Consider the following 18819-nt stretch of genomic DNA (forward strand, 5'->3'; position numbering starts at 1 on the left):
GGTACCACATTCCTTATATAAGGATAATATAATATAAAATATACATTCGAGTCATGTGTGTAGGGGCCAAATATAAAAGACTCCAAACCACCTGTTTGGATGACGACAAGGACGATGGTCTTTTAGGATTTGTGTAAGACATGGGTAGAGGTGGGTCGAGGTGTCGGCCGACTCCTTTATGTGGAATGTGTTTATCTCCACTGCCATTCGCATTGTGTACGATCCTATAGGGGTGTTTTTTTTTACGTCCAAAAACGTGGTATTGGTATATGTCTACCGCCTCTACAGATGTCCACTATTTTGTCGTGACTACTTGATTTACAATAGTAATATAATATTGTTATCGGGTAACTTTTAAAGCGTTCTAAGGTTAGTTTATGTTTACAATATTATAATGGTTGCAACACAATATTCATTAATACTATTAGTTATTATATTATGCAATCATTACGTTATTCTTATTTAGGTTTAAACTTTTTAATTTATATATACAAAATATCTATTATACTATATTATATTATTGAATTTCAAAGTAGTTATCAATATCAGTAAATACCATTATTTTTTTTATCTGAACAATTTACCGAAAAACGATTATAGAAAAATACGTCCATATAATAATAATAATAATAAAAGAATTCTGTGTTGGCGAATAATAAACCGACCTGCCCCACCCCATTGGATTTCTTGTAAGCCGGTCGTATTAAAACCGGTTGGGGAAAATTAGAATCGCTATAACCGCTTTGGTCGTGAGTATTCGAGGGATAGATCGGTTCTCTCCTCAGGTCATTGTTAGACATTGGATTAACAGTGATTTTTTATTAAGTTATTACTTAAATTTGTTTTTAGTAAATTATTGCACAGCATTGCTGTAGTTATAGTTACATACGTATTCGACGCACTTATTCATCAGATAATTATTTATAACTATTACAGATCACTGCAGCAATCATGAGTAAGAAACATAATATTTAGTCATTTTTACTTGTCAATTATTATAAGGTTTATTTTTTGTTAATATCTATTTATTATCAATTATTAATTATTATTAATTATCAAAATTTAATTAATTATGAATCATTTAACGATTTTTGTAATAAATTTATTGTCGGTCATCATCAATATTAATTATTTGGTTACAAATTATTGCGATTGAATCGATCGTATGAGAAAGCTTTTGTACATGCGTTTTACACTGTACAACGTATGTTTTATAGAATTTAATGGTAAAATAAATACCTATGATTAAAATATTATTTACTAAAGTTTGCGAAAAAAAATATGACTTAAGGGGCCGTTACACAAACATTTGTTTACTTTGTCTATCTCCAAAATAATATAGGAATCAAGGTATTTATATTTTTTTAAACACAAGCATGTTTTAATTTAAAATAATTTTTAATATTTTTAACCATTAATAACTTATTCAAAAATGTAAATATAAAAATCTACACAATTAATGTACAGGAAATATTCTTCTTTAACAAATCTATAATAGATGCCTCTGCTTTAAATTGTTAAACTGAACCAGAGAAATAAATAAAAGAAAACCGTGGAAATATGAAATATTTTGTTTCTAGATTATGTGAAAGATAGTCAGAGAAAATAAATATGTTGTTGTAGTGGCCCCTTATTCCTTAATAATAATAAATATCTCAAAATCAGAATCCATATTGATATGAAGGGATTATGCAGTTAGTTGTTTCACAATTTCCACGATTTTTATCACACAATTTGGAAGACCTTGTATTTATTTGTTTTATATGTTTTTTTCTTACAAGTTAGTGATGATTAATAAACACAACATTTACAATATAATATAGTAAATTTAATTTACTTATAAAATATATTTCAGTGTTTTATTCATTAATTGAGGTGTAAAAAGTCAAAAGTAATTATTAATTAATAAAGATTCTAAATATTATATATTATGTTACAGATATGCTAAAACTATTCTTCGTATTCGGTGAGTACTATTTTATTAAAATATATCAATCTTATTATTATTAAAAAAAAACTATAATATAACCAGAGTTAAATTTGAGATTTGTCTCTCATGCATTTATAATGTAGATTTTAAGATATTTAATAAATTAGGTTTTTATTTTACTATCCACAGCTACTTTGACGACGTTGGTGAAGTCTGAGATTGCGGTCGAATGGATCTGCGAAGATACCAGACAAATGGGAAATTGCAGTACCATACCTAAGATTACAGACTTACTTCAAATGATTTCTGAAAATTATGAGTATCCAGACATCTACTTTTGCCCGTTAGTATATCATTAAATAATAATAATAATAATAAAAATAATTATAATTTAATATAATATATCCAAATATGGGCAAGTTATTGTACAAAATTAATTGAGATAATTAAGTTAAAATTAATGTTACGAAAAAACGAATTTTAAGTTACCTAACTATTAAAATTCAATAATAAAAAATAATATCATTGACTCTTAAAATTTAAAGCATACTACAGAGAAAAATACTAACTTAACACAAATGAAAATAAATAAATACATTTTTTTTAATTACCACCTGTCATACAATGTGATTGAGCCATTTATTAAATATTTTATACAACAACTTAGGTATCAAAATATTGGTATAAAGACGTTCTGCAAAAGCAAATTTTATTTGTTATTTATTTTATGACTACTCAATTGCACTCGTACTCGTATATTAATGTGTTTTAAACCTAATTGTGATACTGCAGCTAAAATTTTTATTTTTAATAATTAATGTTTAGTGTATACTACCTAAAACTGTACCATAGCCAAGGATGTGATCTGTATACAGAGACGGATTAAACAGGTGGGACAGTATAGGAATAGTTTAGCCGGGCTGCAGGAGTTTTAAGGCTAGCGGGCCGAACCATGTAAATTTATGAACTTCAAATTATAATATAATATTATAAAAATTACTATCAAAATCGATCTATTTTGGCATATTATAATAAATTTGCAAAATGGTTGTAAATTTGGATTGTTATTATAAATAATAATGAAAATATAAATTTAATGAGCATGTAATACGCAATGAAACAATTGTACACCTGAAATCTTAGGGGGTTCCCCAAATGTTAGTTTTTATTGCTTACTAGTGCATTAAATACTGCAAACAAGAATAAATTAGATCTGCTTAACAACATAATATAGATACATAAAATATCATCTATAATAGTATCTACGATCTCGTATCTCGTATCATAGATAGAATTTAATTAATTTAAATTATAAAAACAATTAATAGATATTTGTATAATAATAATTTATTTACAATATTGATATGATTTAAAAAAAAAAAATGTATTATATCCATCATTTTTTTTTTGGTAAGAGGTGTTAATTATTTTGGAGAAGCTAAGCCCTCTCCTGACCACCTTTAGACCGGTCGGTTACCCCTGTTTTTGCACTGTACGTTTTTGCGACTGGACCCTGTTAAACTTACGAGTAATTTAAATATTCAGAGAAGGTTATAAATGTTCCGAAATGTTTTATTAGTAATATTGTAATACTGGCTTGTAGAGAATCGAGTAAAAATTATTTTTAAATTATGTTCAAATACAATTATATTAATATGTTTATACATACACGATGATTTATGCGTATTGCAATGTACATGAATATGTTATAGAAGCATCAACGTGACTTGTATACAATATTAAAGTAACCTAATAATTGTATAGGATTGCTTTGTATACACGATATATATGTATATAATATATCCCAATAAATAACCAATAATTATATTTTATCCATATTATTAAACATTTCATTTAAAAAATAGTTGTATTATTATAAAATGTGTCATTATTACTCATTATATAATGTAGCCGTTACAAGCTTACAGCAGTGGTGTGGCCAATAGTTATTAAAATTGTTTTTGTGTACCGATACTTTTAAACTTGTCTTTAAATAATTTTAACTCATCTACGCACTGTCATCTTTGTTTTGTAACAGTGTCGTAGCTAGGGGAAGGATTCCGGGCTAAAGGCCCCCGAAATATAACAAGTAATATAACAATAATTTTATTAATTTAATTACTGTTATTTGTGGTGATAAAGCAACGCCGCTCTTATCACATTTACTTGATTTTGATTTGATAATATGTATAATTATATGAATTGTATTGTCAGAAATACAATGCAAATTTAATTTATTGTCATAATTGGCTATTAAAAATTAAGCCTCCGCCGAAAAAAGTCCTGGCTACGGCATTGCTTTGTATGCCAATATAGTGTAAGTGATTATTATGCTATGAGTAGTTCGCCCTATTATAATATAGTACATAATAGTTATGTAAATGGTTATCTAATTTAATGCATAAATGTTATTGTTAATTTGTCATAATGTGTTTTTGATTTGTCAAATACAGATTCAATATTGTGGAACGTCACACCAAGTGTATGTATTCTTACTTGTATTATTGTCATACACAAATTAATAACGATCTTAAGCAAAATATCCTGGAGATGTATAATAAGCCACTTGAAGACTCAAAAAATCTCTGCACCAAACGCCGGTCTTACAGGAAGGGTTAGTTTATACATTAAAAAAGTATTACAGTGTAAGAAAAAAAGGAAAAAGCTGAATAATATTAATATTTTATGTATTGTAGAGATACAGTTGTATACAGATATATTTAAATTGAAAATTATATGTAGGTACAGCTATAAAACATAATATTGTAAATCGTAATTTGTAAGTATCATTATGTTATCGTTGTACCTATATAATAATATGTTTGCAATTATAGTTAAGGATGTGACTGGTATATATAATATTTATATTTTTGTTTTGACAGAAACTATAGTTATTTAATTTATATGTCGTGTAAGACTGCCCCCCTCGTTTTAAATTATTCACTAAGTACCTATATTATTATAATTATACTGATAAGAGATGGAATAATAATAATAATAATTAACAATATTAGTAGTAGCGAATATATGATATATACTAAAAGAACTTGTTATACAATAATTCGATCGAATAGTTATATCGTTGGCCCAATATAATGTACCTATAATGAAAGTGAATGTTAATTTCACAAAAATAATTCGTTGATGGTTTTTAAAAATATTTTCGTTGTACCTACAATAAAAAATATGATAAATAGTTAAGAGCTCATTTTACGTAATATTTTATTATCAGGAGTGCTCAATTAAATTTCATTATCATTTTTAGAATTTATAGAACACGTGTCTTGCTCGAAAGCAGTGTTAAAAGCTGATCGTCAATGGCAAAATTATGTGGACCAGCAAAAATTAGAAATTGGACAGAGCATGGAAAACATGGAACTCGATCAGAAATGCCTGTGAGTTTATTTTCTTGTATCTTATAAAATATTAAAATAATATGTATGACATATATTTCTTCTAAAACCGATATTATTTGAATTCAATGTATTTTGTGATTTTTGACAGACTGATCTGGGATTATTGGCACTCAACGAACATGTATATTCGCACTCAATGTGGGATAAAGACCGAAAAGTTTCATCGCCAAGTACTTGGGAACATGTGGCCCCTATCCTTATTAATTGTCAGTATACGTTATATAGTTATTACTTATTAATAATAATAATAATTTAAATTAATTATCAGTACGTCTAAATTATATATATATATATATATATAATCAATATCGCTAAATTTTTAAACATAACACATATCTGCCTCAATGTCAGAAGCGAAAAACCTTCATAAAATTTATTGGTAACTTTATGGTAGTTGTTGGGTTAATTCCAGACATTGTCAGCAGCACAAAGTTAAAAAGCTCTACTGATAAAAATGAAGTCTAACTAAATCTCGGAGGGGTCCAACAAATTAAGCTCGATATTTTTTATTTGTGTTAAAATTCGTTAATATAGAGTTGTATTGTTGAGGAATAGTTAACATCAATTATTTCACATAATATTAGTTAATAAAATATAGCAACAATGATTAGTGATAAGTGATAACTATGGATAAGTAATGAATAATCTTAAAAACTCTAAAAAAAAATGCATATAAATTAACCCAATAAATATCAAAGTATGATCTTGAATCCTTAACATAATTAAATATGATATTATAGCATTATAAAGCGTCAAAAATTGAATTATTTATTCAAAATATATTTTAAATTGTTAATAGATTATTAACATAAGCTCTATGTTTGATTTTCGTAGTTAGGCGTACCTGTTTGTAAAAGTATTATTACTTGTATAACGTGAACAAGCACCAGTTTTTTTAAATTGTATATTCAATGATGAAATTTAAAATTTAAGAAAATCAAATAAAATTACATTCAATATACAAAAAATGACCTTAAATATAAAAAAATATAAATTAAAAAAAAACATAAAAATGCAAAAATATGTAAAATATAATTTATTGTAACTGGTGATCCGTTAATCGGATTAATAATTTATTCTGCAATATGAACGAGTGTATAACTAAAAGCAAAAATATGCGAAATTCATAAACATTCTAACCATACTGATAACTACGCGTTGTAAACCAATGTTTTATATCATTACAGAAATTGTGCAACGATTTATCAACTTATGGATCGTGATGCGATGTACAGTTCAAACCAAATATTTCGGACTATCAACGACGGCTTTAAGCCACTGCTTCTCAAATTTATATAATTGCGTTATCGCTTATTAATTTACTTTTAACGATGATTAACACAAATTTGATGTATTTTTTTTTATCTGATTTTGTTTTATTTAATAAAATACTATAATGCACTTACAATATATTGACGAAAATGTATTATTGTTATTGTGCTTACATTGTATATTAGATAAATATTAATTGCAGTCAATTCAAATACATAATTTGTCAGTAATTACGAACCTATAACGATACATCATAAATTTTTACAATAATCATAACAAAGTGATTTTCTTGAAGATAAATACTCATTGTCTCAAAAAGTATCAACATTTCGGGAATATATATATTTTTTTATATAATTTTGATTAATTAAAAACAAAACTTTTGCTTTTTTAAAATTATATAGCATATTTTTTCAATATCATATTTCGGTGTTTATTGTAAATTGGTTAAACTGCGGTATTCCACGGAACCTAAGAATTCCGTTAGCCAGTGTTAAGGGTTCCGTGAGAAATTTGGGAGAATATAAATTAGGTAATTAATAATATTTTTGATTTGAGTTATGCTTCTAACATAGAATAGCTCCAAAAATTATATGGGGATTCCACAAAACGTTCAAGTTCCTGCAAAGGTTCCGTGAGTAAAAGAAGTTGGGAAACACTGGGTTACTTCGTTATGTTAGTTAATTCAAAATCAGTTTAATTATTTTATTCATAATTTTAAGTACTTATAAATTACAAGTTATGGTTATTGATCTACTCATTCGAAATTCAAATTGTATATATATCATGACTCTTCTAAAAAGTAGGTATTCTGCTTAGGAATCAGTAGCAGTCAAACGGGGGGGGGGGGTTGAGGGGGATAGATCCCATAATGACTTTTTTCTTTAATATTTATAACAATTAAATTTATATATAGTACTATATTACTATAATGTTAATGTATTAAATTTTGTTTAATTTTTTTCTCAAAACAACGTCTATGAGCGTGTATATTATTATTATCTAGATTCTAGACTCATTCTAGAAACAAGGCTGTTATTATTATTATTTATTAATATTTGGTTGCTTATACAAAATAAACGGAAATTGCCCCGCTCGATGATCGTGAATATTCAATATTAACACATTCCTCACTTGTTTATGATATATACTTTATAAATAAAATACTAATTTACCTTAATTTAAAAAGTTGGTATTATGCATAAGTGCATAACCATAAATTATATTTTAATGATTAAATAGCGCATATTGAAAAATCAGCAACTCCCCCCCCCCTTCCATAACAAAATCATTTGACCGCCACTGCGTTAGGAGTATAAAATTAAAAATGTATGCTGTTTCTAAACAGAAAAAAATTAATAAATTACTCCGATAAAAAATAAAGGTTAATAAAGTATAGGCAGTGGTGTGTCGATTAAAATGTTTTTGATGCCAAGTCTAATTCAGTATATTATATTATATTATTCGAACGACCATGTATATGTTGTTAAATATCCATTTTATATACGCAGATACTAATAATTATAATTAGATAAACTATAATATTTATTTAGACCTAAAATTGGCACACTAAAATGTGGAACATTTTTTTTTTATATATAACTATACCAAACTTGCTTTTTTTATGATTATTCATAAATAGGCAAGTACCTGTACATATACGATATAAAATGTTTTGGTTTATACCAAAGCATAAGTAAATTAAGTGTTGGACACTCAAAAGGCCGCTCTGTAAATTTTATTTATTATTAAGTTTTAATTTATTATTCAATTAATTTGTATAATATAATTACTATAATTATTAAACTGATGGCCGATAAGATTATTATTTTACTTACCATAATATCAGACGTTTTAATAAACAGTAATTTAATTTTAAAATCGAAACCTAAAAATATGACATTGTATTTTTGCATATATTAAGCTGGACCATATTGAGGTTTAGACGTTTGGTGGCACCTCTGGCGAACTATAGCATTTGTGCTCCCTCCCCAAATGGGAAATTTGCATTTGACAAGCAACGTACATTTCGTATAGCTACAGTTATTCAATAAATAAATACATACCTACCGGAATATTACCATGCATATCAATTAATAATTATACGTATAATATATAGAAACTAATTGATATTCCATTCATAATGCATTTTAAAATGTTGTTCTTCAACACTCAAAAGCTTTCACATAAATAATTTTTATACAATAAAAATAGAGTGACACTCTACTGTAGAAAATTGTTAAATTAAATACAAATTTTTCTAACATTACATGAAAAAATAATTACATTACTAGTATTGAAATATGCGCCCTTATTAGAATAGCGCCCCTGGCCCATCCTCTCTTGTCCTGCTCTTAACACGGCCCTGATATTAAGTATTAACAACAATAAAATAATATTGATTATTTCTTTATTGAAATGCAGGAACCAAGTGAAATACTCTAATACCGGATAAATTAACTTAGCGTAGTTAATTTGCCTATCCGTATCGCCGTGTATTGACAATTATATAATTGAAAGGGAATTATAATAATATACTATTATAAGCCTATAACTATTGTTTGCGCATTTTTAGTTATAAGTTTATCTGTATTGGTCGTATCCGTTATGAAATATAATTTTTTATTAAATATTAAATGTATAAATATAAATATTTATGTATAATTTATATATATATATATATTAAATTGGAATTATACCGTGGGATAAACATTTGGAATAGAAAGTTTCTCATAGTGTTCCGAATAATGGCTATAATAATCAATAAAATATGTAGCATTAAGTACTCAAAATAACATAATGTTAATTATCCCGCGATATTTTATTAAAAAAAAAATATATATGTCTTTTTTAAAAAATATTTTAACACGTTATGATGTAGTACTTTAAGCTTGACACACAGTTATCAGTTACTATATGTATAATATTATATTATATGTTACATTTGATATTAGTAGACAAAATAAATATGCATTTTAATAAAAGAGTATCGGTTTGCTTTATATCGTATATATTATTTATTTATCATTTATTTATCTTCTTATTACAAGCTATTCGTTTTGAATTTAAATAATTATTTGCGATTCATAATATGCAGTTTTTATAATAATTGTAAAAATATAAGTGCTACTTAAGAACTTAAATACTTGTCGAATTGAAAAATATGGATTTAGTTACTGTTATTCCTAGATATGTGAAATTAATATAGTATTTTTGTTTGAAATAAAATAAAAACGATATGCTTATCATAATACCAAGGAAGAAAAGTATGGTTATGATTAGAGGATGACGTTTAAATGGTTCATTATTCTTGTTGGACTATTCGGTTAAGTAAACAATATTATTGGAAACTGTAGCAGACGAATAATTAATAAAGATCAAAATCACGGTTCAAAAATGCAAGTATTGTATCCCACCTGTTGTGTTAACTTATAATTGCGTAAGTATTTAGTGTACAAGTAAGTATTAAAATGTATACTATTACAACCGTTGTAGATCGTTATTCGTTATAAATGTCCGTTTTTTCGATATTTCGTCGATTTTGCACGCGTCCGATCGGCAACTATTACTGAATGCGATTGTGAAATGTCCTCATCGTTTAATAGGCGTATACACCACCGTACATTAGGTGATATTATGATATTCATACGTACATATAATTAGGTATACCGTTTTGTGCCACACTTGTTATTATCGTGCACATTTCGCCCAATTATTCCTCGAGGCCTTAGGTGTTTTGTACATAATATAATATGTGCGCAGCTGGCATTACAATTGTTTAATAATATATAATATACTGTTATGGTATCATCATACGTTTGCGCAGTGAACGATTTCGTTTTTTCTTTCAATTTAAACTGAATCGTGACGCGAGTCGTAAACGTTTCCGAAATGATATGCGTGCCGTTGCAGATGTGCCGATCAAGTAATACCTACGTATAAATGCGCGTTACACATTATAACGGATATATTATGGATGTATATTATATTGCGCCTGTGGTGAGCATAATATATTATATATCAAACTATTAAGGCTTTATACGCTATTACCATTTTTTCTATATCGTAACCGAATTCTCCAATATTTAAATTGAATAAACGTCAACGGCTGCAACGAACGTGAAATATTATTTTTACATATAATATAATATATATATACATGTTACATATATTAATGCATTATAATTCGAGTATGATATGTGTGTGGTGTACAAAGTACGATCTCACTATACAGAATGATCTACTGAACAAAGTCACAACTAATTTTTTTCAAATCAATTATTTTAACACTAAACATAGATTTTAAAATGTTTAAGAAGTGTCCCACGTTGATAATGAAGTCTATTTTATAATCGAGAACTGCACTTTTTAATTGTATACGTACATTTAAATTTATATATTTTTTGTTGAAATAATTAATGTATGTAAATTTAAATTTGAACAATTATAGTTATGGTTTCCGAATAAGTAACTTTATTGTACCAAGAAACATATTCTATATTGATATAAGTTTAAAGATTTGATAATTTAAAAAATATTTTAACTAATGTTTAAATTTTCTTACTTTATCATAAATGAGTATAATGAGTTCTAAAATTACCAGTACATATTACATACAAGGATAAAACATTTCAACTTTCATCAAAATAAATTTGATCAAAAACTGAAACACATAGGATGGATTATCATTTGAACAAATAATTTTTTACCACCATAATAAACGTCTTAACATGTATACAAATCTAAGTAATTCAAATTATAATATTTAAGTATACTTTACCAAAAAATTGTAAAATTTATTATTAAAGAATAGAGGGAATTTGGTATGATAGGTGAATCACCTTGTATATCAAATACTGAAGTACAGTATTGTATATTCGAGGGGTTTAACATGTCACAAACAATTGTTCATGAAAACTATATAACATAATTATATATGCACTAGATGCTACCTATATTTTTTGCAGTAAATCTAATTTTTTGAAAATAAAATCTCAAAAATTGATTCATAATATGGTTTTGACTGTTTAAAATGTTCTATATGTCACTATATAATCACTCTGTATTCACTATCCACATTGCTAGGAATTTATTTTATAAATATTGAATAAATACCTAAACATCTTCTATATCAAAGTATACTTTTAAGATATAGATGATATATTCAGTATTTTCTTAGAATGTACATTTCATTTATGCCGTGTAGGATGTATGATATGTCATTCATTTAGGTACATTATAAGTTTTTAGAATATAACATAATAATAAAATTGCTACACATCGATTCTTATGGCGATGGCGTTTAAAAAAAAAAAAAATACATTACAACAACTAAATGGTTCTTAAGAGTTATAAATATTTAAATTGGACATTAAATATTAAACAACTACTAATAAAGTTGCAGTAAAATTAAAAATATTTAGATACTAAATTAAAATACAAAATTATTTTACAATTTTCTTTTGCATGGTATAAATTGAAATATTTTTTTTAACAATTTGATTGTAATGGTTAGGTATAATATACATGTTTTACAAAATTATTAAATCTAAATTTAACTAATAATTAATTTTTAATTTTTAATTAATAATTTATCAACAAACTTTTCTTTTTAGCACATTTTTTTAAATTTAATTTATTTGCATCTTTGCTTTATATATTCGTACGAGTGGGAACTAATTCGAAGTTTTTAACAATTGTATGACGAATAATTTTAATCATGAACAAATTCCATATAACACAATATAAGTGATTATCTAAGAGGTAAGGCTTCTTCATACTCGTTTCAATAACACGATGACTATAACAATATGCAAGTAACAATAATATTCTTTTTTTGGGTGTGTTCGTCTTGCAGCAGTACATGATGCGTAAACTCCAACGTCTCCAACCATATGACTTATTATACAAGTATGAAATCGGACGATTTAAAACCATTTATAATTATGATAAAATAACATTAGTACATATATTTTATTGGAATTTCTGCAAATGGGAAAGATTGTATAGAGGAACGTCGCCCCGTCTTTTGAAACAATAATCATTTCGGTGATCTAAAAATTCACTACAAAAAAAGTTCGAAAAACGGATTTTTTGAAAAATCTACATTTTATGCATTATTATTTGGGTGAAAAGGAGTAAGTTTTCAACTTCGAAACTTTGTATACATGATTAGGTATGTAGCCAAATCAATTTACGTACATAAAAAGTTAAAAATTCAATTTTATTTATCTTATAGAGCACATGGCCACCTAGTTGTTTACTGTTTTTTCAAAAAAACTTATTATATATATTTTTTAGAACGAAAAGGGTATTTGCTAGACAGTCCCAAATAAACTAGACCGTCGCTCTTTTTTTTTTTAAATAATCAGAATTGCGGTTATCTCAAAATGTATTACTTAAGGCCTTAAAAACCATCATTTAAAAAAACTACAATATCTGCTTTTTCTGGTAATAAGATTAGGTTTTAAAATTTGAAACATCACATTTACGATAACGTGTGCGAAAAACGTTATAGCGTATAAAAACCATAAAAGTTTTGAAAAATAACATTAATTTAACGTCTTTTTAAGAGTGTAAGGTTGTTGTTTTACATCTACAATTAGGCTAGAATGTATGAAAAAACGTCACCCTATCTTTTAAAAGATTTATACATTTTACTGTTATTACTTCGGAGTGATGGTGAAGTATTTAATCCGCATAACAATTTGGCCTTTTTATTTTAAAACTGAAATCGCGCCCCTATATACGACATTTTTATATACGATAGTTTTTAAATACCACGATGTTGATAATTATATTATTATTGTTATTTCTGATACTACCGTAGGTTACTCGTAGTAAATTCATGTACTTGTTTTGCGATACCATACCTTTTGGGAACTGATAACATTCGAGTAGAAATCGTCGTTTTTCTATCGCGCAATACGATAAGTTTAAGAATAATAACGTATACAATCATATAAAAAATTCGCACATTGCCATGATACATATTATTATACGAAAAAATACTGTACGATAGTGCGTGTCGTTTCGTTCGTTAACCGAACGTGGAAATCAGATAATCAGAATGTATACATACATGTATTTTAGTTAATCGAACACGTTGCAAAATTATTAGCTGTGCGACGAGTGACGGCGACTGTATGAACGCTGAACGGCTGAACTATATAATATATAAATATATAATGTATGCGCTTTCTCTATACAAATACGTCTGTAAATATTATGTAGTTTAGGCTCATCCATATTATAATACCTATGTTATATTATGTACTTAATTTGCATGCACTTATTAGGTATATGCCTATAGCAAACACGAGTGTTTTTGGTGGCCTATAAGAATACGCGACAACAGTATAATGACACTATGCGTACACCGAATGCGTTATAATAATGCGTTTATTATACAGTAGCCGTTCCTTTTCAAAAGTATATTAATATATTATGCGTGATGCGTGAAAGCGATCGAAATCGGAAATAATAATCGTCGACCGCGTTTGGCTGCGCAGTCGTTTAATATACACGCGTGTATTATGCATTTATGTTTACTATATATTTTATCGTCCGAGCGCGAATATTATTATTATTATTAATACGATGTTCCAGTATATTACTTTATACCTAATGTTATCGTCGGGACGTATCGGGATTCGGGTTTTATACGCTGGACGGGTAAAAAACAAACGATTTTATTATGCTTATATTTTATTAGCGATCGGGTTTTTCTCTCTCACTCACTCTTTTGCTACATATCCGCGTATAATGCAAATATATAATATTTGCGTGTATAGTATATATTCTCTGGTGGGTCTGCCGTAATTTTGGTTCGTATCATACATAATACATACATAAATCGATTCATTTATACATTATAGGTAATAGGTAGTTATAATAATAGTATATATATATATTTTACACATTGCTGTAGAAAAATGAAAAACAGCGGACAGCGGTAACGGCGCGTGTATACTCATTACAATAATGGCGGTTGTCCGAGAGACGGGGGGAAATTCCATAAAACCAATCGGCAGTACTCATTGCCTATCTACCCACAGCAGTACCATCACCATCGTCATTGGAATCAGTTCATTTCATATTATTATATACGAGTATATGAGGTATATTAATATAACATATGAATAGTCAACTAAAACGCGAGATTTATACATAATTTATCATTATATTGTTATACTAATTCAGTGGTTTGAAAGTATGAAAATATATTGCAATATCCCGGTAGGATGAAGTTTTCCACCGTATACCCCATCAATCCAAAAAAACACCCAAACCTATAAATACAACTACAGAATTTTCCCTCTCTACTATCAGCTTATAAGCTACAACTTGTACTTTTATTACTTACATTACTATTTAAACTAAACAAAATTATACCGTTTTTCTTCTTAAAATATCACCACTGCGGCACTGCATATATTATTGAATCACAGAATCATCGATTTCAATAGCTATAGTCAATCAGCCTATGCCTGTACACGTCACAAAAAATGTTCAAATTATTATGTACATTGAATTTCACACATTTGTTTTTATATTTATAAGGTTCAATAATTAAACACATATAGCATTCCTCATATATTTTTATATCTATATAATATAATATAAATATTATAGGTATATATACATATAAAATAATATTATCCGAAACTGACATTAATTTTTTATAGGTGTTTTATATTTTTAAAAATATTGGATATTCACCTGAACAATACGTGTAAACGCCTATCAATAGGTCTCGTTAACACTCAACATATTTTTTTGATTATACAGCATGTGTTTTTTTTGAGGATTTTCAAAACTGGTTTTCAAATTCATACGAAACTCTTTAAAAAGTTATATCAAGCTGCCAGAAATGTATTTTTCCAGAAATTTCCTGGATTGAGATTTTTAAAAATTTTTTTCGGGAATCTTAAGTACGTATTGAAAAAGAGCGGAAATACTCCTGCACAAGCCCACCCAGCACAGCACACTTTATAATATTATAATCATCGGGCTAAGTATTTTTTGACGGGGTGGGTAAATGTTTTTTGTACTGATATACCAGTTACCAGGGCCTTCGCCAGACACGTTGGATTTATATGATCGATAAATCGGTATAAATCTATGATGGGTAATGATTATAATATTAGAACATTAAAATATGGGTGTGCGGCTCTCACGAAAAGGTACCTGTACATAAAATATTAAATGTGTACACGGATTTCATTACATAATTTATGAATGGCTCCCGTCGATATTCTATATACCTCGCATATATAAGTGTATATTTATATATAAGACATACAATATACATATTATAATAATAAACCGACTTTAATTAAGTCTGCCTCGTAACGATCGGGCGCGCGCGCGCACACAAACACATACGAACTCAGACTAATATATTTTACATCGTTGGCCCACACGATAAATTACACGGTTTACTCGAGTTTTATAATCGATATAATAATATTTAATAATATTATAAACTCGGTAGCAGCTATTATAATATGGATACACGTGTAGGTATACGTAAAAACACGAGCAAGTAGAAAATCATGCGTGCGCGCGCGTGTGTGTGTGTGTGTGTGTGTGTGTGCTTGAACGGAGAATGAAGAGGAGGAGGAATAGGATGAGTAGGAGGAGGAGGAGCGGAGAAGACGACGATGACTACTTCGACGAAGAGCTACGCGTGAGCAGCAGAAACCGTTCGATCCCCTCGGGGACGACGTGCGCTCGCGCGTGTTTGGTGTGCAAGCTATCGAGCAGCGGATACGCGGGAGAATCGTAGTAGACCCGCGCGCGATTATTAAACAGTAGCCCGAAATCGTCGGGTTGCGCCGTCGGCGGAAACCTCGGCCACATATTATAATAATATAAGTAATAATAAGTATACACGGACGCGAGTGTATTATAATTTACGCACTCACGTCTCGTCGTCGTCGTCGTCGTCGTTGTTGTTCGGGCGCTAATAATAATGGTTTTTAATAGAAATAACGTAAAAAAATACTAATAATAATAATATAATATTATAGGTGCACATTATACGACATGTATATACATATTTATATATATGACTACACTGCTGGGTTGTTATACATATATAATAATATATCATGTACCTGCGTACAGTATATAATATAGTCTCGGCCACAGATGTTCGTGTTTTGGACGAGTTTTCCAGCACCCGCGGTACTGCCGGATGCACTGTACCTATACATAACGAACGACGATATTATTATTACGAGTATGTGTATCGACCCGTAGGTGTATCTATATATATTCACGATATTTTACTTACGTATATTATAATACGATATACGCTTACAGAAATAATACGTTTATGTTGATAATATAGTTATGTAATAACACGCGCGTGAGGTCGTCCGCGCTTGGCCAATTTAGATTATATACGTATGTGTTATAGGTACATATTTAGTTGCGGTTTTACGGGGGAGGGTCCAGAGGGTCCGTATATATACATATATTTATTATAATTTACACTTTTTACAATAAAAATTAAAATAATACATTTGAAATACACATTATTTTTTACAATATATATTATTATTAATAGTAATATCAATTGGAGGAAATCTAGTTGTGACTTGAGGTTTTTGGAACCGATAGACTGTGTTTTTCACTCTTCCCCCTTTCTCTTACGCTAAAAATTACGGCTGTTTTTCCACTGTCTTGAATATTCACATATATTCTAGTATATTTTTATATGTCAATTAACTGTTATTGCGTGCACACATAACAATAATAATTTGTATTTGTGTGTACATAAATAATATGTATCACTGTATTACATTATCTATTTGATCATCGCTCGATATAATTTTGTACGTGTTATAATTGATAAATAATATATGTGTCGATTGTGAACAAACAGTAAATACATACTTTAATATGCTAATATTTATAAAGGGACCAGCAAGAACCCAAAATAAAAGGGTACTTCTAAAAAATCGCCTACCAATTGTTATTTCTACATTACTTAAATTTAATAATACATCTTAATTCAAATATTAAAAATTAAAAATATTTCAATAGTTATGCTGTTATAACTTATTAGTGTTATTACACTACAAACTATTTCTTTATTAAACATCACCTTAACATGTCGAAACTTTCTGAATGACGGTATTATAGACATTATAGTGTTAATGTTGGTAAAAATATATTTTTATATGACTCATAATTAATAAATTTTCTAAGCAATCTTGTGAAGTATAGCAACCTAATATTTGTTTTTATGAAACTACATTTACATTCGACATTATCATTAATTAAATATTTAATGAATTACAATTTATTAAAATTCCACTTGGAGAAAAAACGATTATTTAACAAAAATTAATAAGTATACTTATCTGTTGTAAACGAAAAATAAAGTAGTTAATTCAAATATATTATTTGGCAATTTTAATGTAACTTAATTTTTTCATGGACTACTTTTATTCACTTTTTATCTTTTGATAATATATTATAATCACGTGTGTAATACCTACACATAATATATGTGTTATAGTGTTTTACACTTGCTGTAGAATAAATATCTAGCATATAAAAGTTAAAATAGAAATATACGTGTGCATATATACTAACCAAATAAAATAATAATAAATATATTTGTAGGTAGTAGGTGCTTATATTATATTGACCAGTGGGTAACTATATAATAATATTATAATATTATACCGCACAACCAATATCGTTTTATTTATCATTCTATAATGTCGACCAGTGAAAAACATACTACACTTGGGTTTACTGTATGACGTGCCTACATATAAATAATGTATGATATTATATATATATTAACCTTTAAATATTACGTTGTATATATTTAACAGTTTAACAGTTCAGCCAGGTTGAAAAATAAATGTTCGTAAATATATTTTATACACAAATTAAATAGTTGAAATCGATTCACTCGTAAAAATCAATGTATGTGTTCTAAGCATGTGGTTATAGGTATACATTATACAGTAAAAATATTTATTATAATACGAGTGCTACAATATAATGTAATAATATGTGTATAATAGTATCGATATAATATTACAATTTATAATGGTCTGGTCGACATTCGTTGAATTAACGGTGTGATTACGATAACGTTCGTGAGAAAATCTTGGTTTATAAAAAGTAAATTAAAAACCACTTACCGGCTAGTTCATTCTTATCATAATACTG

General features: G+C 27.7%; 1 protein-coding gene across 1 annotated transcript; it reads left to right on the forward strand.

Moving 5' to 3' along the window:
* Window positions 1-744: 744 nt before the first annotated feature.
* On the forward strand, window positions 745-6756 carry LOC113557451. Its single transcript, XM_026962980.1, has 7 exons — window positions 745-955; window positions 1940-1966; window positions 2120-2273; window positions 4384-4544; window positions 5196-5325; window positions 5435-5552; window positions 6534-6756. The coding sequence occupies exons 1-7, from the start codon at window positions 952-954 to the stop codon at window positions 6567-6569; spliced, it is 630 nt and encodes a 209-aa protein (XP_026818781.1). The 5' UTR covers window positions 745-951; the 3' UTR covers window positions 6570-6756.
* Window positions 6757-18819: the final 12063 nt, after the last annotated feature.

This window comes from Rhopalosiphum maidis, chromosome 4 (genome assembly GCF_003676215.2).
Source record: "Rhopalosiphum maidis isolate BTI-1 chromosome 4, ASM367621v3, whole genome shotgun sequence".
NCBI lineage: Eukaryota > Metazoa > Arthropoda > Insecta > Hemiptera > Aphididae > Rhopalosiphum > Rhopalosiphum maidis.

Bases quoted from the DNA above. Each gene is read 5' to 3' on its own strand.
- LOC113557451 (XM_026962980.1), top strand. The intron at 1,967-2,119 runs GTGAGTACTATT...TACTATCCACAG, and splicing joins AAAACTATTCTTCGTATTCG to CTACTTTGACGACGTTGGTG. The intron at 4,545-5,195 runs GTTAGTTTATAC...TATCATTTTTAG, and splicing joins ACGCCGGTCTTACAGGAAGG to AATTTATAGAACACGTGTCT.